Source organism: Phyllobates terribilis, unplaced genomic scaffold (genome assembly GCF_046119375.1).
Source record: "Phyllobates terribilis strain yellow unplaced genomic scaffold, ASM4611937v1 Scaffold_2__4_contigs__length_985480577, whole genome shotgun sequence".
Lineage (NCBI taxonomy): Eukaryota > Metazoa > Chordata > Amphibia > Anura > Dendrobatidae > Phyllobates > Phyllobates terribilis.
Genome location: NW_027362762.1, coordinates 971,166,649 through 971,191,148, shown reverse-complemented (window position 1 = coordinate 971,191,148; position 24,500 = coordinate 971,166,649). Strand labels below are relative to the sequence as shown.

The window sequence follows — 24,500 nt, the reverse complement described above, 5'->3', positions numbered from 1 at the left end:
ATGGAGTAAGTGCTGTGTAATACCTGACAGTGACCAGCGGGGGCAGTGCAGACATGGAGTGAGTGCTGTGTAATACCTGACAGTGACCAGCGGGGGCAGTGCAGACATGGAGTGACTGCTGTGTAATGCCTGACAGTGACCAGCGGGGGGCAGTGCAGACATGGAGTGACTGCTGTGTAATACCTGACAGTGACCAGCGGGGGGCAGTGCAGACATGGAGTGAGTGCTGTGTAATACCTGACAGTGACCAGCGGGGGCAGTGCAGACATGGAGTGACTGCTGTGTAATACCTGACAGTGACCAGCAGGGGCAGTGCAGACATGGAGTGAATGCTGTGCAATACCTGACAGTGACCAGCAGGGGCAGTGCAGACATGGAGTGACTGCTGTGTAATACCTGACAGTGACCAGCGGGGGGCAGTGCAGACATGGAGTGAGTGCTGTGCAATACCTGACAGTGACCAGCAGGGGCAGTGCAGACATGGAGTGACTGCTGTGTAATATCTGACAGTGACCAGCGGGGGCAGTGCACACACATGATGATGGGTGCAGGGTCCGCACACATATAATTCTCTGCGCTCACGTCGACTGATGACCATTAACCCTTTTTATTAATATTATTTATTTCTATAGCGCCATTGATTCCATGGTGCTCTACATAAAGGGTTACATACCAAATACTGATATCACTTACAGTAAAGAACTAACAATGATAGACGGGTACAGAGGGAGGAGGACCCTGCCCTTGGGGGCTTACATTCTACAGGATGGGGGAGCAGACGGTAGGTTGGGGGGTTGCAGTAGCTCCGGTGTTGTTGGTTGGGGGGCTGCAGCAGCTCCGGTGTTGAGGAGGCGGCGGGGTCATGGCCGGCTGTAGCTTGTTTGAAGAGATGGGTTTTCCGCTTCCGTCTGAAGGATCCGAGTGTGGCGGATAATCAGATGTGTTGAGACACAGAATTCCAGAGGACGGGGGATATTCTGGAGAAATCTTGGAGGCGATTGGGTGAGGAACAAATAAGTGTGGAGGAGAGAAGGAGGTCTTGGGAGGACCGGATAGTACATAAGGGAATATATCGGGAGATTAGTTCGGAGATGTACGGAGGAGGGAGGTTATGGACGCTTTGTAGGTCAGTGTTAGTAGTTTGAACTCGATACGCTGGAGATTGGGAGCCAGTGAAGGAATCTGCAAAGGGGGGTAGCAGAGGAGTAACGAGGCGAGAGATGAACCAGTAGCGCAGCAGAGTTAAGGATGGACTGGAGGGGTGCGAGAGTGTTAGCAGGGAGGCCACAGAGGAGGATGTTGCAGTAGTCGAGGCTGGAGATGATGAGGGCATGCACAAGCAGTTTAGTAGATTGAGGGTTGAGGAAAGGACGGATCCTGGAAATATTTTTGAGCTGGAGGCGACAGGAGGTGGCGAGAGCTTGGATGTGGGGTGTGATGGACAGGGCAGAGTCAAGGGTTACTCCAAGGCAGCGGATTGCCGGCACAGGGGAAAGTGTTATGTCATTTATTGTGATAGAAAGATCAGATGGGGAAGATACGCGAGATGGGGGAAAGATGATGAGTTCAGTTTTGTCCACTGTGAGGCAGTGACCGGGATCGTATACGAGGAACGTTATATCTCCCCCAGAATGTGCACAGAGTCCTATTAAACCCATTGGAGTACATTGCAGTCACAGAGACAGCTGCAGCTGCAATGCAGGAATGAAGGTGAGCATTGACCTGGTCAGGCTATCTGGTTAAGGCAGATTAAGTAAAACCCGGCAGGGCCTTCATTTCTTGGAGGAGGTCACAGGAGGCAGTGGGGCGGCCTCCTCCCTCCAACCCGGGTTTTCCAGTGGCTCGTGCCACAGCTCCTTTAAAATCCCTGAACTAAGGATTAGTGTTGTTCAGTGTTGGGACCTGCTAGGAGCAGAGCAGGAAAGCTCAGCGGGACTGTGTATAGCTGAACCCCACTCCTGGGGAGGTCCTGCACCTGTCAGGCTCTGCGCGGCCCCCCACGTCAACCATTGTGTATGGACTTTCTGTTAACCCACCTGCGAACCGGAGGACTTTCTGTTAACCTGTGAGTTGCTGAAATAAAAGCTGTTTATGTTGGACTTGCTTGGGTCACTGCCTCAGTTACTGCACGGTGTGAACACCGCCGCCTTACACCACATTAAGCTTGAGGAAGCGGGAGGAGAAGAAGAAGGATATGGCTGCTAGACACGTTGGGATTCTGGACAGCAGAGAGGTGACGTCTGGGCCAGAGTGTTAGATCTGGGTGTCATCAGCGTACAGATGGTACTGGAAGCCATGGGATTTTATGAGCTGTCCCAGGCCAAGGGTATAGATTGAGAAGAGTAGGGGTCCTAGGACAGAGCTTTGAGGGACTCCAACAGAGAGGGGGATGGGTGAGGAGGTAATGTGGGAGTGGGAGACGCTAAATGTGCGGTTAGAAAGGTATGAGGAGATCCAGGATAGGGCAAGGGCTTTGACGCCCAAGGAAGAGAAGATCTGTAGTAGAAGGCAGTGGTCAACGGTGTTGAGAGCAGAGGACAGGTCAAGAAGAAGGAGTACAGAGAATTGTCTGTTAGATTTGGCTGTAAGTAAGTCATTGGTGATTTTGGTAAGGGCAGTTTCGGTGGAATGGTGGGGGCAAAAGCCGGATTGTCGGTTGTCGAAGAGGGAGTTAGATGAGAAGTGAGAGGAAAGTTGAGCGTGAACGTGTTGCTCAAGGAGTTTGGAGGCAAATGGGAGCAGCGATATGGTGCGGTAGCTGGTCAAGGCGGTTGGGTCGAGGGATGGCTTTTTGAGGATGGGCGTGATTGTGGCATGTTTGAAGGCAGTGGGGAAGGTACCAGAAGTTAGTGATAGGTTGAAGAGATGGGTTAGGGCTGGGATGAGTGTGGGGGTGAGGTTGGGGAGGAGGTGGGATGGGATGGGATGAGTGAGGGGGTGAGGTTGGGGAGGAGGTGGGATGGGATGAGATGATTGTGGGGGTGAGGTTGGGGAGGAGGTGGGATGGGATGGGATGAGTGTGGGGGTGAGGTTGGGGAGGAGGTGGGATGTGATGGGATGAGTGTGGGGGTGAGGTTGGGGAGGAGGTGGGATGGGATGGGATGAGTGTGGGGGTGAGGTTGGGGAGGAGGTGGGATGTGATGGGATGAGTGTGGGGGTGAGGTTGGGGAGGAGGTGGGATGTGATGGGATGAGTGTGGGGGTGAGGTTGGGGAGGAGGTGGGATGGGATGGGATGAGTGTGGGGGTGAGGTTGGGGAGGAGGTGGGATGTGATGGGATGAGTGTGGGGGTGAGGTTGGGGAGGAGGTGGGATGGGATGGGATGAGTGTGGGGGTGAGGTTGGGGAGGAGGTGGGATGTGATGGGATGAGTGTGGGGGTGAGGTTGGGGAGGAGGTGGGATGTGATGGGATGAGTGTGGGGGTGAGGTTGGGGAGGAGGTGGGATGTGATGGGATGAGTGTGGGGGTGAGGTTGGGGAGGAGGTGGGATGTGATGGGATGAGTGTGGGGGTGAGGTTGGGGAGGAGGTGGGATGTGATGGGATGAGTGTGGGGGTGAGGTTGGGGAGGAGGTGGGATATGATGGGATGAGTGTGGGGGTGAGGTTGGGGAGGAGGTGGGATGTGATGGGATGAGTGTGGGGGTGAGGTTGGGGAGGAGGTGGGATATGATGGGATGAGTGTGGGGGTGAGGTTGGGGAGGAGGTGGGATGTGATGGGATGAGTGTGGGGGTGAGGTTGGGGAGGAGGTGGGATGGGATGAGTGTGGGGGTGAGGTTGGGGAGGAGGTGGGATGTGATGGGATGAGTGTGGGGGTGAGGTTGGGGAGGAGGTGGGATGTGATGGGATGAGTGTGGGGGTGAGGTTGGGGAGGAGGTGGGATGTGATGGGATGAGTGTGGGGGTGAGGTTGGGGAGGAGGTGGGATGGGATGGGATGAGTGTGGGGGTGAGGTTGGGGAGGAGGTGGGATGGGATGGGATGAGTGCACATGTGGTGAGGTGTGATTTGGAGAGGAGACGAGTAAGGTCTCTTTCTGTGATGTTGGGAAGGGAGGTTATAGGGGAAGGACAATGGTCTGGAAAACAAAGGAGTTGTGGTGGTCGGACAGTAAAGACTTGCCGTGTTTGGTCAATCTTGTTTTTGAAGTGTGTGACAAACCCTTTGTGTTGTGTTTCAGGTCCCGGCCGCCGTCCTTCGTCTCGGGTGACGCTGATACTGGAGGCGTCTCCGGCAGGGACAGATACAGGTTCTTTGAGAGGTTTGTGTAGACAGATGGCAGACGGTGGAGCGGGATCATGGCCTCTAGGTCACATGTTTGCTGGTGTCGGCCATTGTGGGGGTCCATGACTGCGGCGGTCATGTGACGTCTGTGCCGGCGCTCTTATCCCCCCATCTCTTGTATTTCAGGCCGCTGATCCCGTTCTCTCAGCAGACGGTGCCCGGCGTGCTCCTTGCGGCCTCCAGGTGAGTGGACGTGTTCTGGGGCAGCGGCCATCGCTGCACATGATAGGAGTTATGCTCCTCCTGCAGTCAGTCCTGAATGATCCAGTTCCCGGTACCAGCCTTATTTCTAATGACAGGATGGAGCAGCCCGAGCGGCCGGATGGGGCCCCCACACCCCTGGTGCGCACGGTGGCCATCCAGACCGACTACCGGGACAGCGAGGCGCAGACTGACCCCTACAGTCCGCAGGTTGTGGTGCGGCCGGGGTCAGTGCCGGAGGTGCTGATGCTGGCGAACCTCTCGTGGGGTGAGTGTCAGCCGTCTCTTCTCTGCTCAGATACAGGCATCGCACTGTTTTGCTCTTTATTTCCTGGCTCCATGCTGAGGGTTTGCTGCAGTGTGTCAGTGCAGGTCATTGTCACTGTCTCTGGGTCCCCAGGACGCGGCCTCCCGGCTGGACTGGCTGAGGTGGAGATGATTGAGCGTGCACGGGAGAAGCGAGCCTGGGAGGCCACGCTGCCACCGCTCAGCGATCCCTCCCAGCTGGAGAAGAGGCGGAGGATGATGGACGAGCAGGAGAGGAAGGAGTGGGCCTTCAGGGAGCGCGAGATTGAGAAGTAAGTCCATGGTGGCCCCCAGGGCTGTGGAATCCATAAGCCAAACCTCCGAGTCGACTCCTCAATTTCCATGACTCCGACTCCGACCCCCTCATACACGGCTGATGTGTAAGTGATAAATTTACTGCAGCTCAGATTCATCTCCGCTAAAAGTCCAGACCCTGAGATCAGGAATAGGACGGACATTTATAGGACATTTCAGAACTTTCCCAAATTCTTATGAAAAAATATTCCCCACAAACTGCATTGAACGACTGCACCCAATGTATTATATATTATAGGAGTCTGAGTTGGTCCATTTTATACCGACTCCGACTCCACCAAAATGGGTTCCGACTCCACGACTCCGACTCCACAGCCCTGGTGGCCCCAGCCCCGTGTGGCCGAACCCCGTGCGTCTGAGCCCCGTGTGGCTGAAACCCGTGCGTCTGAGCCACGTGTGAGTGAGCCTTGTGCAGCCGAGCCCTGTGTGTCTGAGCCCTGCGTGGCTGAGCCCTGGGGCCGAGCCCTGTGCTTCTGAGCCTCGTGCGTCTGAGCCCCGTGTGGCCGATCCTCGTGCGTCTGAGCCCCGTGTGGCCGAACCCCGTGCTTCTGAGCCCCGTGTGGCCGAACCCCATGTGTCTGAGCCCCGTGTGGCCGAACCCCGTGCTTCTGAGTCCCGTGTGACCAATCCCCATGTGTCTGAGCCCCGTGTGGCCGATCCCCGTGCGTTTGAGCCCCATGTAGCCCAACCTCGTGTGTCTGAGCCCTGTGTGGCCAAATCTCGTGCGTCTGAGCCCTGTGTGGCCGAGCCTCGTGCGTCTGAGCCCCATGTGTCTGAGCCTCGTTTGGCCGATCCTCGTGTGTCTGAGCCCTGTGTGAGTGATCCCCGTGCAGCTGAACCCCGTGCGTCCGAGTCCCATGCGGCTGAGCCTTGTGCTCTCTTCTGACCTGCGTCTCTTCCTTCCAGGTTGCAGGCGACGCGGCTGGAAGTTCTCCGGAAACTTCTCCAGAAAAGGAAAGAAACTGAGAAAGAACTAGACATGAAGAGACTGGACGCCAAGTGGACAAAGCTGCAGCTCCAGAAAGAAGAGCACAACCAGCGCATCCGAAAAGAGCACATCAAAGGTGAGACCCCCAGCTGTCAAGGCACGAGGGACCCTTCTTGTGACGTTCTCCCCTTGTCCATGGTAGGTCTGATGCCTAGGAAATGTTTCTGTCTCTTCTCCTGATTTGTCAGTTTCCACACTGAGACCCTTTGCTGTGTTGTCAGCTGTTTACGGACCAGAAAATGTCAGGAAAATCCTCAGAGCAGCGACACTTTCTCTGGGGTTAATCAGAGTCGCTGTAGATGACGGCGGCCGAGCGCTGACTACAATGTAACATGGGGGAATGTGATCGGCTGATCCTGAGCACAACCACAGCCCCGATTATAAGAGGGCGCTCACACTTATTCAACCACATTATTTACGTTTTATCATTTTTATTTCCGCCTCAATGATTTCAGTTTCTCAGTGGATTTGTGCAGATTCTGGCGACATTAAGTCCTGGAATGATTCTTCCTGGTCGGTTTTACTTACATGGATGAATCGTGATCTTCTCCCAGGGCGTGCAGACTTTCCATCCGCCTTATAATGTATCGTGTATTACGGCTTCTCGCTCCTCTGCAGCCATCAGGAAGTTGTCCCAGAAGATGAAGAACGTGGAGGAGAAGCTGCAGAGACGCGACGTGATCCAGGACTACACGGACTACTGCTCCCAGCCGTACGCACCGCTCGCCCGCATCGGGCACTTCCCCGACCGCCTCTCACAGCAGTTCACAGTGAGGAGCCCCTTCCTGAACTCCTATCAGGGTGAGTGGCCTCCGCACGGGGCGTCATACAGGGTGATGAGGGCCGGGACGCCGTCACCGGAGGACGGGGAGAGCAGGAACAACCGAGACAAGCCACCACACTCACCAACACTACTCACTCCATCATCCACTCACCAGCACTACTCACTCCATCATCCACTCACCAACACTACTCACTCCATCATCCACTCACCAGCACTACTCACTCCATCATCCACTCACCAACACTACTCACTCCATCATCCACTCACCAGCACTACTCACTCCATCATCCACTCACCAACACTACTCACTCCATCATCCACTCACCGACACTACTCACTCCATCATCCACTCACCAGCACTACTCACTCCATCATCCACTCACCGACACTACTCACTCCATCATCCACTCACCGACACTACTCACTCCATCATCCACTCACCGACACTACTCACTCCATCATCCACTCACCGACACTACTCACTCCATCATCCACTCACCGACACTACTCACTCCATCATCCACTCACCGACACTACTCACTCCATCATCCACTCACCGACACTGCTCACTCCATCATCCACTCACCGACACTGCTCACTCCATCATCCACTCACCGACACTGCTCACTCCATCATCCACTCACCGACACTGCTCACTCCATCATCCACTCACCGACACTGCTCACTCCATCATCCACTCACCGACACTGCTCACTCCATCATCCACTCACCGACACTGCTCACTCCATCATCCACTCACCGACACTGCTCACTCCATCATCCACTCACCGACACTGCTCACTCCATCATCCACTCACCGACACTGCTCACTCCATCATCCACTCACCGACACTGCTCACTCCATCATCCACTCACCGACACTACTCACTCCATCATCCACTCACCGACACTACTCACTCCATCATCCACTCACCGACACTACTCACTCCATCATCCACTCACCGACACTACTCACTCCATCATCCACTCACCGACACTACTCACTCCATCATCCACTCACCGACACTACTCACTCCATCATCCACTCACTGACACTACTCACTCCATCATCCACTCACCGACACTACTCACTCCATCATCCACTCACCGACACTACTCACTCCATCATCCACTCACCGACACTACTCACTCCATCATCCACTCACCGACACTACTCACTCCATCATCCACTCACCGACACTACTCACTCCATCATCCACTCACCGACACTACTCACTCCATCACCCACTCACCAGCACTACTCACTCCATCATCCACTCACCAACACTACTCACTCCATCATCCACTCACCGACACTGCTCACTCCATCATCCACTCACCGACACTGCTCACTCCATCATCCACTCACCGACACTGCTCACTCCATCATCCACTCACCGACACTACTCACTCCATCATCCACTCACCGACACTACTCACTCCATCACCCACTCACCGACAGTACTCACTCCATCATCCACTCACCGACACTGCTCACTCCATCATCCACTCACCGACACTGCTCACTCCATCATCCACTCACCGACACTGCTCACTCCATCATCCACTCACCGACACTGCTCACTCCATCATCCACTCACCGACACTGCTCACTCCATCATCCACTCACCGACACTACTCACTCCATCATCCACTCACCGACACTGCTCACTCCATCATCCACTCACCGACACTACTCACTCCATCATCCACTCACCGACACTGCTCACTCCATCATCCACTCACCGACACTACTCACTCCATCATCCACTCACCGACACTGCTCACTCCATCATCCACTCACCGACACTACTCACTCCATCATCCACTCACCGACACTGCTCACTCCATCATCCACTCACCGACACTGCTCACTCCATCATCCACTCACCGACACTACTCACTCCATCATCCACTCACCGACACTGCTCACTCCATCATCCACTCACCGACACTACTCACTCCATCATCCACTCACCGACACTGCTCACTCCATCATCCACTCACCGACACTACTCACTCCATCATCCACTCACCGACACTACTCACTCCATCATCCACTCACCGACACTACTCACTCCATCATCCACTCACCGACACTACTCACTCCATCATCGACTCACCGACACTACTCACTCCATCATCCACTCACCGACACTACTCACTCCATCATCCACTCACCGACACTACTCACTCCATCATCCACTCACCGACACTACTCCATCATCCACTCACCAACACTACTCACTCCATCATCCACTCACCGACACTACTCACTCCATCATCCACTCAGCGACACTACTCACTCCATCATCCACTCACACTCCCATCCTCTATGGGGGATTACAGTATGTCACAGAAGTGAGTACACCCCTGACACTATCTCTTCCTGGGTCAGCGCTGGGGACCGGCCGCTGTGATACAATGTAGCGCAGTCAGTGCGGCCGGTGTAACCGTGTGACTGTGCTGCCCTCCAAATATCACAATAACCGCAGCCACAAAAGTGAGTACACCCCTCAGTGAAAAGGGTCAAGTTGTGCCAAACTAGCCCTTTTCCCTCCCCAGTGTCATGTGGCTCATTAGTGTTACCAGGCCTCAGGTGTGAATGGGGGGCAGGTGGTAGATGTGGGGGTCTCGCTCTCACACCCGTCACTGGACTCATCATGGCTCCTCATAGCAGAGAAATCTCTGAGGATGTGAAAATAAGACCTAAAGATGCCGAGGCCACAAGAAGATCAGTGACCCCTGACACTGACCGTCAGCAGGGGGCCAAGAGCAGACAGCGGGGGAACAAGACGGGGTCCGCTCAGCACCAGCCTCACCATGGCCGACCACAGAGGTGAGTGCAAGAGCAGCGCCATCCAGAGGTCGTCTGCTCAGAAGAGACGTACGAGTGCTGTCAGCATTGCCGCAGAAGGGTGGGGGGTCCGCCTGTCAGTGCTCAGACCATACACATTGCTGCAGAGGTTACAGGGGTGGGGGGTCCGCCTGTCAGTGCTCAGACCATACACATTGCTGTAGAGGTTACAGGGGTGGGGGGTCCGCCTGTCAGTGCTCAGACCATACACATTGCTGTAGAGGTTACAGGGGTGGGGGGGTCCGCCTGTCAGTGCTCAGACCATACACATTGCTGCAGAGGTTACAGGGGTGGGGGGTCCGCCTGTCAGTGCTCAGACCATACACATTGCTGCAGAGGTTACAGGGGTGGGGGGTCCGCCTGTCAGTGCTCAGACCATACACATTGCTGTAGAGGTTACAGGGGGGGGCGGGGTCCGCCTGTCAGTGCTCAGACCATACACATTGCTGTAGAGGTTACAGGGGTGGGGGGTCCGCCTGTCAGTGCTCAGACCATACACATTGCTGTAGAAGTTACAGGGGTGGGGGGTCCGCCTGTCAGTGCTCAGACCATACACATTGCTGCAGAGGGGTGGGGGGTCCGCCTGTCAGTGCTAAGACCATACACATTGCTGCAGAGGTTACAGGGGTGGGGGGTCCGCCTGTCAGTGATCAGACCATACACATTGCTGTAGAGGTTACAGGGGTGGGGGGTCCGCCTGTTACTGCTCAGACCATACACATTGCTGCAGAGGTTACAGGGGTGGGGGGTCCGCCTGTCAGTGCTCAGACCATACACATTGCTGCAGAGGTTACAGGGGTGGGGGGTCCGCCTGTCAGTGCTCAGACCATACACATTGCTGTAGAGGTTACAGGGGTGGGGGGTCCGCCTGTCAGTGCTCAGACCATATACATTGCTGTAGAGGTTACAGGGGTGGGGGATCCGCCTGTCAGTGCTCAGACCATACACATTGCTGCAGAGGTTACAGGGGTGGGGGGTCCGCCTGTCAGTGCTCAGACCATACACATTGCTGTAGAGGTTACAGGGGTGGGGGGTCCGCCTGTCAGTGCTCAGACCATATACATTGCTGTAGAGGTTACAGGGGTGGGGGATCCGCCTGTCAGTGCTCAGACCATACACATTGCTGCAGAGGTTACAGGGGTGGGGGGTCCGCCTGTCAGTGCTCAGACCATACACATTGCTGTAGAGGTTACAGGGGTGGGGGGTCCGCCTGTCAGTGCTCAGACCATACACATTGCTGCAGAGGGGTGGGGGGTCCGCCTGTCAGTGCTCAGACCATACACCTTGCTGTAGAGGTTACAGGGGTGGGGGGTCCGCCTGTCAGTGCTCAGACCATACACATTGCTGTAGAGGTTACAGGGGTGGGGGGTCCACCTGTGAGTGCTCAGACCATACACATTGCTGTAGAGGTTACAGGGGTGGGGGGTCTGCCTGTCAGTGCTCAGACCATACACATTGCTGCAGAGGTTACAGCGGTGGGGGGTCCGCCTGTCAGTGCTCAGACCATACACATTGCTGTAGAGGTTACAGGGGTGGGGGGTCCGCCTGTCAGTGCTCAGACCATACACCTTGCTGTAGAGGTTACAGGGGTGGGGGGTCCGCCTGTCAGTGCTCAGACCATACACATTGCTGTAGAGGTTACAGGGGTGGGGGGTCCGCCTGTCAGTGCTGAGACCATACACATTGCTGCAGAGGGGTGGGGGGTCCGCCTGTCAGTGCTCAGACCATACACATTGCTGTAGAGGTTACAGGGGTGGGGGGTCCGCCTGTCAGTGCTCAGACCATACACATTGCTGTAGAGGTTACAGGGGTGGGGGGTCCGCCTGTCAGTGCTCAGACCATACACATTGCTGCAGAGGGGTGGGGGGTCCGCCTGTCAGTGCTCAGACCATACACCTTGCTGTAGAGGTTACAGGGGTGGGGGGTCCGCCTGTCAGTGCTCAGACCATACACATTGCTGTAGAGGTTACAGGGGTGGGGGGTCCACCTGTGAGTGCTCAGACCATACACATTGCTGTAGAGGTTACAGGGGTGGGGGGTCTGCCTGTCAGTGCTCAGACCATACACATTGCTGCAGAGGTTACAGCGGTGGGGGGTCCGCCTGTCAGTGCTCAGACCATACACATTGCTGTAGAGGTTACAGGGGTGGGGGGTCCGCCTGTCAGTGCTCAGACCATACACCTTGCTGTAGAGGTTACAGGGGTGGGGGGTCCGCCTGTCAGTGCTCAGACCATACACATTGCTGTAGAGGTTACAGGGGTGGGGGGTCCGCCTGTCAGTGCTGAGACCATACACATTGCTGCAGAGGGGTGGGGGGTCCGCCTGTCAGTGCTCAGACCATACACATTGCTGTAGAGGTTACAGGGGTGGGGGGTCCGCCTGTCAGTGCTCAGACCATACACATTGCTGTAGAGGTTACAGGGGTGGGGGGTCCACCTGTCAGTGCTCAGACCATACACATTGCTGCAGAGGTTACAGGGGTGGGGGGTCCGCCTGTCAGTGCTCAGACCATACACATTGCTGTAGAGGTTACAGGGGTGGGGGGTCCGCCTGTCAGTGCTCAGACCATACACATTGCTGTAGAGGTTACAGGGGTGGGTGGTCCGCCTGTCAGTGCTCAGACCATACACATTGCTGTAGAGGTTACAGGGGTGGGGGGTCCGCCTGTCAGTGCTCAGACCATACACATCGCTGCAGAGGTTACAGGGGTGGGGGGTCCGCCTGTCAGTGCTCAGACCATACACATTGCTGTAGAGGTTACAGGGGTCGGGGGTCCGCCTGTCAGTGCTCAGACCATACACATTGCTGCAGAGGTTACAGAGGTGGGGGGTCCGCCTGTCAGTGCTCAGACCATACACATTGCTGTAGAGGTTACAGAGGTGGGGGGTCCGCCTGTCAGTGCTCAGACCATACACATTGCTGTAGAGGTTACAGGGGTGGGGGGTCCGCCTGTCAGTGATCAGACCATACACATTGCTGCAGAGGTTACAGGGGTGGGGGGTCCGCCTGTCAGTGCTCAGACCATACACATTGCTGTAGAGGTTACAGGGGTGGGGGGTCTCCCTGTCAGTGCTCAGACCATACACATTACTGCAGAGGTTACAGGGGTGGGGGGTCCGCCTGTCAGTGCTCAGACCATGCACATTGCTGTAGAGGTTACAGGGGTGGGGGGTCCGCCTGTCAGTGCTCAGACCATACACATTGCTGTAGAGGTTACAGGGGTGGGGGGTCTCCCTGTCAGTGCTCAGACCATACACATTACTGCAGAGGTTACAGGGGTGGGGGGTCCACCTGTCAGTGCTCAGACCATACACATTGCTGTAGAGGTTACAGGGGTGGGGGGTCCGCCTGTCAGTGCTCAGACCATACACATTGCTGTAGAGGTTACAGGGGTGGGGGGTCCGCCTCTCAGTGCTCAGACCATACACATTGCTGTAGAGGTTACAGGGGTGGGGGGTCCGCCTGTCAGTGATCAGACCATACACATTGCTGCAGAGGTTACAGGGGTGGGGGTCCGCCTGTCAGTGCTCAGACCATACACATTACTGCAGAGGTTACAGGGGTGGGGGGTCCGCCTGTCAGTGCTCAGACCATACACATTGCTGTAGAGGTTACAGGGGTGGGGGGTCCGCCTGTCAGTGCTCAGACCATACACATTGCTGCAGAGGTTACAGGGGTGGAGGGTCCGCCTGTCAGTGCTCAGACCATACACATTGCTGTAGAGGTTACAGGGGTGGGGGGTCCGCCTGTCAGTGCTCAGATCATACACATTGCTGTAGAGGTTACAGGGGTGGGGGGTCCGCCTGTCAGTGCTCAGACCATACACATTGCTGTAGAGGTTACAGGGGTGGGGGGTCCGCCTGTCAGTGCTCAGACCATACACATTGCTGCAGAGGGGTGGGGGGTCCGCCTGTCAGTGCTCAGACCATACACATTGCTGTAGAGGTTACAGGGGTGGGGGGTCCGCCTGTCAGTGCTCAGACCATACACATTGCTGTAGAGGTTACAGTGGTGGGGGGTCCGCCTGTCAGTGCTCAGACCATACACATTGCTGTAGAGGTTACAGGGGTGGGGGGTCCGCCTGTCAGTGCTCAGACCATACACATTGCTGTAGAGGTTACAGGGGTGGGGGGTCCACCTGTGAGTGCTCAGACCATACACATTGCTGTAGAGGTTACAGGGGTGGGGGGTCCACCTGTGAGTGCTCAGACCATACACATTGCTGTAGAGGTTACAGGGGTGGGGGGTCTGCCTGTCAGTGCTCAGACCATACACATTGCTGTAGAGGTTACAGGGGTGGGGGGTCCACCTGTGAGTGCTCTGACCATACACATTGCTGTAGAGGTTACAGGGGTGGGGGGGTCTGCCTGTCAGTGCTCAGACCATACACATTGCTGTAGAGGTTACAGGGGTGGGGGGTCCGCCTGTCAGTGCTCAGACCATACACATTGCTGCAGAGGTTACAGGGGTGGAGGGTCCGCCTGTCAGTGCTCAGACCATACACATTGCTGTAGAGGTTACAGGGGTGGGGGGTCCGCCTGTCAGTGCTCAGACCATACACATTGCTGTAGAGGTTACAGGGGTGGGGGGTCTCCCTGTCAGTGCTCAGACCATACACATTACTGCAGAGGTTACAGGGGTGGGGGGTCCGCCTGTCAGTGCTCAGACCATACACATTGCTGTAGAGGTTACAGGGGTGGGGGGTCCGCCTGTCAGTGCTCAGACCATACACATTGCTGTAGAGGTTACAGGGGTGGGGGGTCCGCCTCTCAGTGCTCAGACCATACACATTGCTGTAGAGGTTACAGGGGTGGGGGGTCCGCCTGTCAGTGATCAGACCATACACATTGCTGCAGAGGTTACAGGGGTGGGGGTCCGCCTGTCAGTGCTCAGACCATACACATTACTGCAGAGGTTACAGGGGTGGGGGGTCCGCCTGTCAGTGCTCAGACCATACACATTGCTGTAGAGGTTACAGGGGTGGGGGGTCCGCCTGTCAGTGCTCAGACCATACACATTGCTGTAGAGGTTACAGGGGTGGGGGGTCCGCCTGTCAGTGCTCAGACCATACACATTGCTGCAGAGGGGTGGGGGGTCCGCCTGTCAGTGCTCAGACCATACACATTGCTGTAGAGGTTACAGGGGTAGGGGGTCCGCCTGTCAGTGCTCAGACCATACACATTGCTGTAGAGGTTACAGGGGTGGGGGGTCTGCCTGTCAGTGCTCAGACCATACACATTGCTGTAGAGGTTACAGGGGTGGGGGGTCCACCTGTGAGTGCTCAGACCATACACATTGCTGTAGAGGTTACAGGGGTGGGGGGTCCACCTGTGAGTGCTCAGACCATACACATTGCTGTAGAGGTTACAGGGGTGGGGGGTCTGCCTGTCAGTGCTCAGACCATACACATTGCTGTAGAGGTTACAGGGGTGGGGGGTCCACCTGTGAGTGCTCTGACCATACACATTGCTGTAGAGGTTACAGGGGTGGGGGGGTCTGCCTGTCAGTGCTCAGACCATACACATTGCTGTAGAGGTTACAGGGGTGGGGGGTCCACCTGTGAGTGCTCAGACCATACACATTGCTGTAGAGGTTACAGGGGTGGGGGGTCCACCTGTGAGTGCTCAGACCATACACATTGCTGTAGAGGTTACAGGGGTGGGGGGTCTGCCTGTCAGTGCTCAGACCATACACATTGCTGTAGAGGTTACAGGGGTGGGGGGTCCACCTGTGAGTGCTCTGACCATACACATTGCTGTAGAGGTTACAGGGGTGGGGGGTCTGCCTGTCAGTGCTCAGACCATACACATTGCTGTAGAGGTTACAGGGGTGGGGGGTCCACCTGTGAGTGCTCTGACCATACACATTGCTGTAGAGGTTACAGGGGTGGGGGGGTCTGCCTGTCAGTGCTCAGACCATACACATTGCTGTAGAGGTTACAGGGGTGGGGGGTCCGCCTGTCAGTGCTCAGACCATACACATTGCTGCAGAGGTTACAGGGGTGGAGGGTCTGCCTGTCAGTGCTCAGACCATACACATTGCTGTAGAGGTTACAGGGGTGGGGGGTCCGCCTGTCAGTGCTCAGACCATACACATTGCTGCAGAGGTTACAGGGGTGGAGGGTCCGCCTGTCAGTGCTCAGACCATACACATTGCTGTAGAGGTTACAGGGGTGGGGGGTCCGCCTGTCAGTGCTCAGACCATACACATTGCTGCAGAGGTTACAGGGGTGGGGGGTCCGCCTGTCAGTGCTCAGACCATACACATTGCTGTAGAGGTTACAGGGGTGGGGGGTCCGCCTGTCAGTGCTCAGACCATACACATTGCTGTAGAGGTTACAGGGGTGGGGGGTCCGCCTGTCAGTGCTCAGACCATACACATTGCTGCAGAGGGGTGGGGGGTCCGCCTGTCAGTGCTCAGACCATACACATTGCTGTAGAGGTTACAGGGGTGGGGGGTCCGCCTGTCAGTGCTCAGACCATACACATTGCTGTAGAGGTTACAGGGGTGGGGGGTCCGCCTGTCAGTGCTCAGACCATACACATCGCTGCAGAGGTTACAGGGGTGGGGGGTCCGCCTGTCAGTGCTCAGACCATACACATTGCTGTAGAGGTTACAGGGGTCGGGGGTCCGCCTGTCAGTGCTCAGACCATACACATTGCTGCAGAGGTTACAGAGGTGGGGGGTCCGCCTGTCAGTGCTCAGACCATACACCTTGCTGTAGAGGTTACAGGGGTGGGGGGTCCGCCTGTCAGTGCTCAGACCATACACATTGCTGTAGAGGTTACAGGGGTGGGGGGTCCACCTGTGAGTGCTCAGACCATACACATTGCTGTAGAGGTTACAGGGGTGGGGGGTCTCCCTGTCAGTGCTCAGACCATACACATTGCTGTAGAGGTTACAGGGGTGGGGGGTCCGCCTGTCAGTGCTCAGACCATACACATTGCTGTAGAGGTTACAGGGGTGGGGGGTCCACCTGTGAGTGCTCAGACCATACACATTGCTGTAGAGGTTACAGGGGTGGGGGGTCTGCCTGTCAGTGCTCAGACCATACACATTGCTGTAGAGGTTACAGGGGTGGGGGGTCCGCCTGTCAGTGCTCAGACCATACACATTGCTGCAGAGGTTACAGGGGTGGAGGGTCCGCCTGTCAGTGCTCAGACCATACACATTGCTGTAGAGGTTACAGGGGTGGGGGGTCCGCCTGTCAGTGCTCAGATCATACACATTGCTGTAGAGGTTACAGGGGTGGGGGGTCCGCTTGTCAGTGCTCAGACCATACACATTGCTGCAGAGGGGTGGGGGGTCCGCCTGTCAGTGCTCAGACCATACACATTGCTGTAGAGGTTACAGGGGTGGGGGGTCTGCATGTCAGTGCTCAGACCATACACATTGCTGTAGAGGTTACAGGGGTGGGGGATCCGCCTGTCAGTGCTCAGACCATACACATTGCTGCAGAGGTTACAGGGTGGGGGGTCCGCCTGTCAGTGCTCAGACCATACACATTGCTGCATAGGTTACAGGGGTTGGGGGTCCGCCTGTCAGTGCTCAGACCATACACATTGCTGCAGAGGTTACAGGGGTGGGGGGTCTGCCTGTCAGTGCTCAGACCATACACATTGCTGCAGAGGTTACAGGGGTGGGGGGTCCGCCTGTCAGTGCTCAGACCATACACATTGCTGTAGAGGTTACAGGGGTGGGGGGTCCGCCTGTCAGTGCTCAGACCATACACCTTGCTGTAGAGGTTACAGGGGTGGGGGGTCCGCCTGTCAGTGCTCAGACCATACACATTGCTGTAGAGGTTACAGGGGTGGGGGGTCTGCCTGTCAGTGCTCAGACCATACACATTGCTGCAGAGCTTACAGGGGTGAGTGGTCCGCCTGTCAGTGCTCAGACCATACACATTGCTGTAGAGGTTACAGGGGTGGGGGGTCCGCCTGTCAGTGCTCAGACCATACACCTTGCTGTAGAGGTTACAGGGGTGGGGGGTCCGCCTGTCAGTGCTCAGACCATACACATTGCTGCAGAGGTTACAGGGGTGGGGGGTCCGCCTGTCAGTGATCAGACCATACACATTGCTGCAGAGGTTACAGAGGTGGGGGGTCCGCCTGTCAGTGCTCAGACCATACACATTGCTGCAGAGGGGTGGGGGGTCCGCCTGTCAGTGCTCAGACCATACACATTGCTGTAGAGGTTACAGGGGTGGGGGGTCCGCCTGTCAGTGCTCAGACCATACACATTGCTGCAGAGGGGTGGGGGGTCCGCCTGTCAGTGCTCAGACCATACACATTGCTGTAGAGGTTACAGGGGTGGGGGGTCCGCCTGTCAGTGCTCAGACCATACACATTGCTGTAGAGGTTACAGGGGTGGGGGGTCCGCCTGTCAGTGCTCAGACCATACACATTGCTGCAGAGGTTACAGGGGTGGGGGGTCCGCCTGTTAGTGCTCAGACCATACACATTGCTGTAGAGGTTACAGGGGTCGGGGGTCCGCCTGTCAGTGCTCAGACCATACACATTGCTGCAGAGGTTACAGAGGTGGGGGGTTCGCCTGTCAGTGCTCAGACCATACACCTTGCTGTAGAGGTTACAGGGGTGGGGGGTCCGCCTGTCAGTGCTCAGACCATACACATTGCTGTAGAGGTTACAGGGGTGGGGGGTCCGCCTGTCAGTGCTCAGACCATACCCATTGCTGTAGGGGTTACAGGGGTGGGGGGTCTGCCTGTCAGTGCTCAGACCATACACATTGCTGTAGAGGTTACAGGGGTGGGGGGTCCGCCTGTCAGTGCTCAGACCATACACCTTGCTGTAGAGTTTACAGGGGTGGGGGGTCCGCCTGTCAGTGGTCAGACCATACACATTGCTGTAGAGGTTACAGGGGTGGGGGGTCCGCCTGTCAGTGCTCAGACCATACACATTGCTGTAGAGGTTACAGGGGTGGGGGGTCTCCCTGTCAGTGCTCAGACCATACACATTACTGCAGAGGTTACAGGGGTGGGGGGTCCGCCTGTCAGTGCTCAGACCATACACATTGCTGTAGAGGTTACAGGGGTGGGGGGTCCGCCTGTCAGTGCTCAGACCATACACATTGCTGTAGAGGTTACAGGGGTGGGGGGTCCGCCTCTCAGTGCTCAGACCATACACATTGCTGTAGAGGTTACAGGGGTGGGGGGTCCGCCTGTCAGTGATCAGACCATACACATTGCTGCAGAGGTTACAGGGGTGGGGGTCCGCCTGTCAGTGCTCAGACCATACACATTACTGCAGAGGTTACAGGGGTGGGGGGTCCGCCTGTCAGTGCTCAGACCATACACATTGCTGTAGAGGTTACAGGGGTGGGGGGTCCGCCTGTCAGTGCTCAGACCATACACATTGCTGTAGAGGTTACAGGGGTGGGGGGTCCGCCTGTCAGTGCTCAGACCATACACATTGCTGCAGAGGGGTGGGGGGTCCGCCTGTCAGTGCTCAGACCATACACATTGCTGTAGAGGTTACAGGGGTAGGGGGTCCGCCTGTCAGTGCTCAGACCATACACATTGCTGTAGAGGTTACAGGGGTGGGGGGTCTGCCTGTCAGTGCTCAGACCATACACATTGCTGTAGAGGTTACAGGGGTGGGGGGTCCACCTGTGAGTGCTCAGACCATACACATTGCTGTAGAGGTTACAGGGGTGGGGGGTCCACCTGTGAGTGCTCAGACCATACACATTGCTGTAGAGGTTACAGGGGTGGGGGGTCTGCCTGTCAGTGCTCAGACCATACACATTGCTGTAGAGGTTACAGGGGTGGGGGGTCCACCTGTGAGTGCTCTGACCATACACATTGCTGTAGAGGTTACAGGGGTGGGGGGGTCTGCCTGTCAGTGCTCAGACCATACACATTGCTGTAGAGGTTACAGGGGTGGGGGGTCCGCCTGTCAGTGCTCAGACCATACACATTGCTGCAGAGGTTACAGGGGTGGAGGGTCCGCCTGTCAGTGCTCAGACCATACACATTGCTGTAGAGGTTACAGGGGTGGGGGGTCTGCCTGTCAGTGCTCAGACCATACACATTGCTGTAGAGGTTACAGGGGTGGGGGGTCCGCCTGTCAGTGCTCAGACCATACACATTGCTGCAGAGGTTACAGGGGTGGAGGGTCCGCCTGTCAGTGCTCAGACCATACACATTGCTGTAGAGGTTACAGGGGTGGGGGGTCCGCCTGTCAGTGCTCAGACCATACACATTGCTGCAGAGGTTACAGGGGTGGGGGGTCCGCCTGTCAGTGCTCAGACCATACACATTGCTGTAGAGGTTACAGGGGTGGGGGGTCCGCCTGTCAGTGCTCAGACCATACACATTGCTGTAGAGGTTACAGGGGTGGGGGGTCCGCCTGTCAGTGCTCAGACCATACACATTGCTGCAGAGGGGTGGGGGGTCCGCCTGTCAGTGCTCAGACCATACACATTGCTGTAGAGGTTACAGGGGTGGGGGGTCCGCCTGTCAGTGCTCAGACCATACACATTGCTGTAGAGGTTACAGGGGTGGGGGGTCCGCCTGTCAGTGCTCAGACCATACACATCGCTGCAGAGGTTACAGGGGTGGGGGGTCCGCCTGTCAGTGCTCAGACCATACACATTGCTGTAGAGGTTACAGGGGTCGGGGGTCCGCCTGTCAGTGCTCAGACCATACACATTGCTGCAGAGGTTACAGAGGTGGGGGGTCCGCCTGTCAGTGCTCAGACCATACACCTTGCTGTAGAGGTTACAGGGGTGGGGGGTCCGCCTGTCAGTGCTCAGACCATACACATTGCTGTAGAGGTTACAGGGGTGGGGGGTCCACCTGTGAGTGCTCAGACCATACACATTGCTGTAGAGGTTACAGGGGTGGGGGGTCTCCCTGTCAGTGCTCAGACCATACACATTACTGCAGAGGTTACAGGGGTGGGGGGTCTGCCTGTCAGTGCTCAGACCATACACATTGCTGTAGAGGTTACAGGGGTGGGGGGTCCGCCTGTCAGTGCTCAGACCATACACATTGCTGTAGAGGTTACAGGGGTGGGGGGTCCACCTGTGAGTGCTCAGACCATACACATTGCTGTAGAGGTTACAGGGGTGGGGGGTCTGCCTGTCAGTGCTCAGACCATACACATTGCTGTAGAGGTTACAGGGGTGGGGGGTCCGCCTGTCAGTGCTCAGACCATACACATTGCTGCAGAGGTTACAGGGGTGGAGGGTCCGCCTGTCAGTGCTCAGACCATACACATTGCTGTAGAGGTTACAGGGGTGGGGGGTCCGCCTGTCAGTGCTCAGATCATACACATTGCTGTAGAGGTTACAAGGGTGGGGGGTCCGCCTGTCAGTGCTCAGACCATACACATTGCTGCAGAGGGGTGGGGGGTCCGCCTGTCAGTGCTCAGACCATACACATTGCTGTAGAGGTTACAGGGGTGGGGGGTCTGCCTGTCAGTGCTCAGACCATACACATTGCTGTAGAGGTTACAGGGGTGGGGGGTCCACCTGTGAGTGCTCAGACCATACACATTGCTGTAGAGGTTACAGGGGTGGGGGGTCCTCCTGTCAGTGCTCAGACCATACACATTGCTGTAGAGGTTACAGGGGTGGGGGGTCCACGTGTGAGTGCTCAGACCATACACATTGCTGTAGAGGTTACAGGGGTGGGGGGTCTGCCTGTCAGTGCTCAGACCATACACATTGCTGTAGAGGTTACAGGGGTGGGGGGTCCGCCTGTCAGTGATCAGACCATACACATTGCTGCAGAGGTTACAGGGTGGGGGGTCCGCCTGTCAGTGCTCAGACCATACACATTGCTGCAGAGGTTACAGGGTGGGGGGTCCGCCTGTCAGTGCTCAGACCATACACATTGCTGCAGAGGTTACAGGGGTTGGGGGTCCGCCTGTCAGTGCTCAGACCATACACATTGCTGCAGAGGTTACAGGGGTGGGGGGTCCGCCTGTCAGTGCTCAGACCATACACATTGCTGCAGAGGTTACAGGGGTGGGGGATCCGCCTGTCAGTGCTCAGACCATACACATTGCTGCAGAGGTTACAGGGTGGGGGGTCCGCCTGTCAGTGCTCAGACCATACACATTGCTGCATAGGTTACAGGGGTTGGGGGTCCGCCTGTCAGTGCTCAGACCATACACATTGCTGCAGAGGTTACAGGGGTGGGGGGTCTGCCTGTCAGTGCTCAGACCATACACATTGCTGCAGAGGTTACAGGGGTGGGGGGTCCGCCTGTCAGTGCTCAGACCATACACATTGCTGTAGAGGTTACAGGGGTGGGGGGTCCGCCTGTCAGTGCTCAGACCATACACCTTGCTGTAGAGGTTACAGGGGTGGGGGGTCCGCCTGTCAGTGCTCAGACCATACACATTGCTGTAGAGGTTACAGGGGTGGGGGGTCTGCCTGTCAGTGCTCAGACCATACACATTGCTGCAGAGCTTACAGGGGTGAGTGGTCCGCCTGTCAGTGCTCAGACCATACACATTGCTGTAGAGGTTACAGGGGTGGGGGGTCCGCCTGTCAGTGCTCAGACCATACACCTTGCTGTAGAGGTTACAGGGGTGGGGGGTCCGCCTGTCAGTGCTCAGACCATACACATTGCTGCAGAGGTTACAGGGGTGGGGGGTCCGCCTGTCAGTGATCAGACCATACACATTGCTGCAGAGGTTACAGAGGTGGGGGGTCCGCCTGTCAGTGCTCAGACCATACACATTGCTGCAGAGGGGTGGGGGGTCCGCCTGTCAGTGCTCAGACCATACACATTGCTGTAGAGGTTACAGGGGTGGGGGGTCCGCCTGTCAGTGCTCAGACCATACACATTGCTGCAGAGGGGTGGGGGGTCCGCCTGTCAGTGCTCAGACCATACACATTGCTGTAGAGGTTACAGGGGTGGGGGGTCCGCCTGTCAGTGCTCAGACCATACACATTGCTGTAGAGGTTACAGGGGTGGGGGGTCCGGCTGTCAGTGCTCAGACCATACACATTGCTGCAGAGGTTACAGGGGTGGGGGGTCCGCCTGTTAGTGCTCAGACCATACACATTGCTGTAGAGGTTACAGGGGTCGGGGGTCCGCCTGTCAGTGCTCAGACCATACACATTGCTGCAGAGGTTACAGAGGTGGGGGGTTCGCCTGTCAGTGCTCAGACCATACACCTTGCTGTAGAGGTTACAGGGGTGGGGGGTCCGCCTGTCAGTGCTCAGACCATACACATTGCTGTAGAGGTTACAGGGGTGGGGGGTCCGCCTGTCAGTGCTCAGACCATACCCATTGCTGTAGGGGTTACAGTGGTGGGGGGTCTGCCTGTCAGTGCTCAGACCATACACATTGCTGTAGAGGTTACAGGGGTGGGGGGTCCGCCTGTCAGTGCTCAGACCATACACCTTGCTGTAGAGTTTACAGGGGTGGGGGGTCCGCCTGTCAGTGGTCAGACCATACACATTGCTGTAGAGGTTACAGGGGTGGGGGGTCCGCCTGTCAGTGCTCAGACCATACACATTGCTGTAGGGGTTACAGGGGTGGGGGGTCTGCCTGTCAGTGCTCAGACCATACACATTGCTGTAGATGTTACAGGGGTGGGGGGTCCGCCTGTCAGTGCTCAGACCATACACATTGCTGTAGAGGTTACAGGGGTGGGGGGTCCGCCTGTCAGTGCTCAGACCATACACATTGCTGTAGAGGTTACAGGGGTGGGGGGTCCGCCTGTCAATGCTCAGACCATACACATTGCTGCAGAGGTTACAGGGGTGGGGGGTCCGCCTGTCAATGCTCAGACCATACACATTGCTGTAGAGGTTACAGGGGTCGGGGGTCCGCCTGTCAGTGCTCAGACCATACACATTGCTGCAGAGGTTACAGAGGTGGGGGGTCCGCCTGTCAGTGCTCAGACCATACACCTTGCTGTAGAGGTTACAGGGGTGGGGGGTCCGCCTGTCAGTGCTCAGACCATACACATTGCTGTAGAGGTTACAGGGGTGGGGGGTCCGCCTGTCAGTGCTCAGACCATACACATTGCTGTAGAGGTTACAGGGGTGGGGGGTCCGCCTGTCAGTGCTCAGACCATACACATTGCTGCAGAGGTTACAGGGGTGGGGGTCCGCCTGTCAGTGCTCAGACCATACACATTGCTGTAGAGGTTACAGGGGTGGGGGGTCCGCCTGTCACTGCTCAGACCATACACATTGCTGCAGAGGTTACAGGGGTGGGGGGTCCGCCTGTCAGTGCTCAGACCATACACATTGCTGTAGAGGTTACAGGGGTGGGGGGTCCACCTGTGAATGCTCAGACCATACACATTGCTGTAGAGGTTACAGGGGTGGGGGGTCTGCCTGTCAGTGCTCAGACCATACACATTGCTGTAGAGGTTACAGGGGTGGGGGGTCCGCCTGTCAGTGCTCAGACCATACACATTGCTGCAGAGGTTACAGGAGTGGAGGGTCCGCCTGTCAGTGCTCAGACCATACACATTGCTGTAGAGGTTACAGGGGTGGGGGGTCCGCCTGTCAGTGCTCAGACCATACACATTGCTGTAGAGGTTACAGGGGTGGGGGGTCCGCCTGTCAGTGCTCAGACCATACACATTGCTGCAGAGGGGTGGGGGGTCCGCCTGTCAGTGCTCAGACCATACACATTGCTGTAGAGGTTACAGGGGTGGGGGGTCCGCCTGTCAGTGCTCAGACCATACACATTGCTGTAGAGGTTACAGGGGTGGGGGGTCCGCCTGTCAGTGCTCAGACCATACACATCGCTGCAGAGGTTACAGGGGTGGGGGGT

At 56.7% G+C, this 24,500-nt stretch overlaps 1 protein-coding gene across 1 annotated transcript in view; it reads left to right on the top strand.

Moving 5' to 3' along the window:
- The window catches only part of CFAP91 (cilia and flagella associated protein 91), a 176,837-nt gene that overhangs the window by 15,669 nt on the left and 136,668 nt on the right, over positions 1 to 24,500 (top strand). Inside the window, exons 4-9 of the mRNA XM_073668721.1 lie at positions 4,176 to 4,256; positions 4,406 to 4,462; positions 4,579 to 4,748; positions 4,881 to 5,058; positions 6,008 to 6,165; positions 6,708 to 6,890. Coding sequence (XP_073524822.1) covers positions 4,176 to 4,256; positions 4,406 to 4,462; positions 4,579 to 4,748; positions 4,881 to 5,058; positions 6,008 to 6,165; positions 6,708 to 6,890 — 827 coding nt within the window. The remainder of the gene's footprint in view (positions 1 to 4,175; positions 4,257 to 4,405; positions 4,463 to 4,578; positions 4,749 to 4,880; positions 5,059 to 6,007; positions 6,166 to 6,707; positions 6,891 to 24,500) is intronic.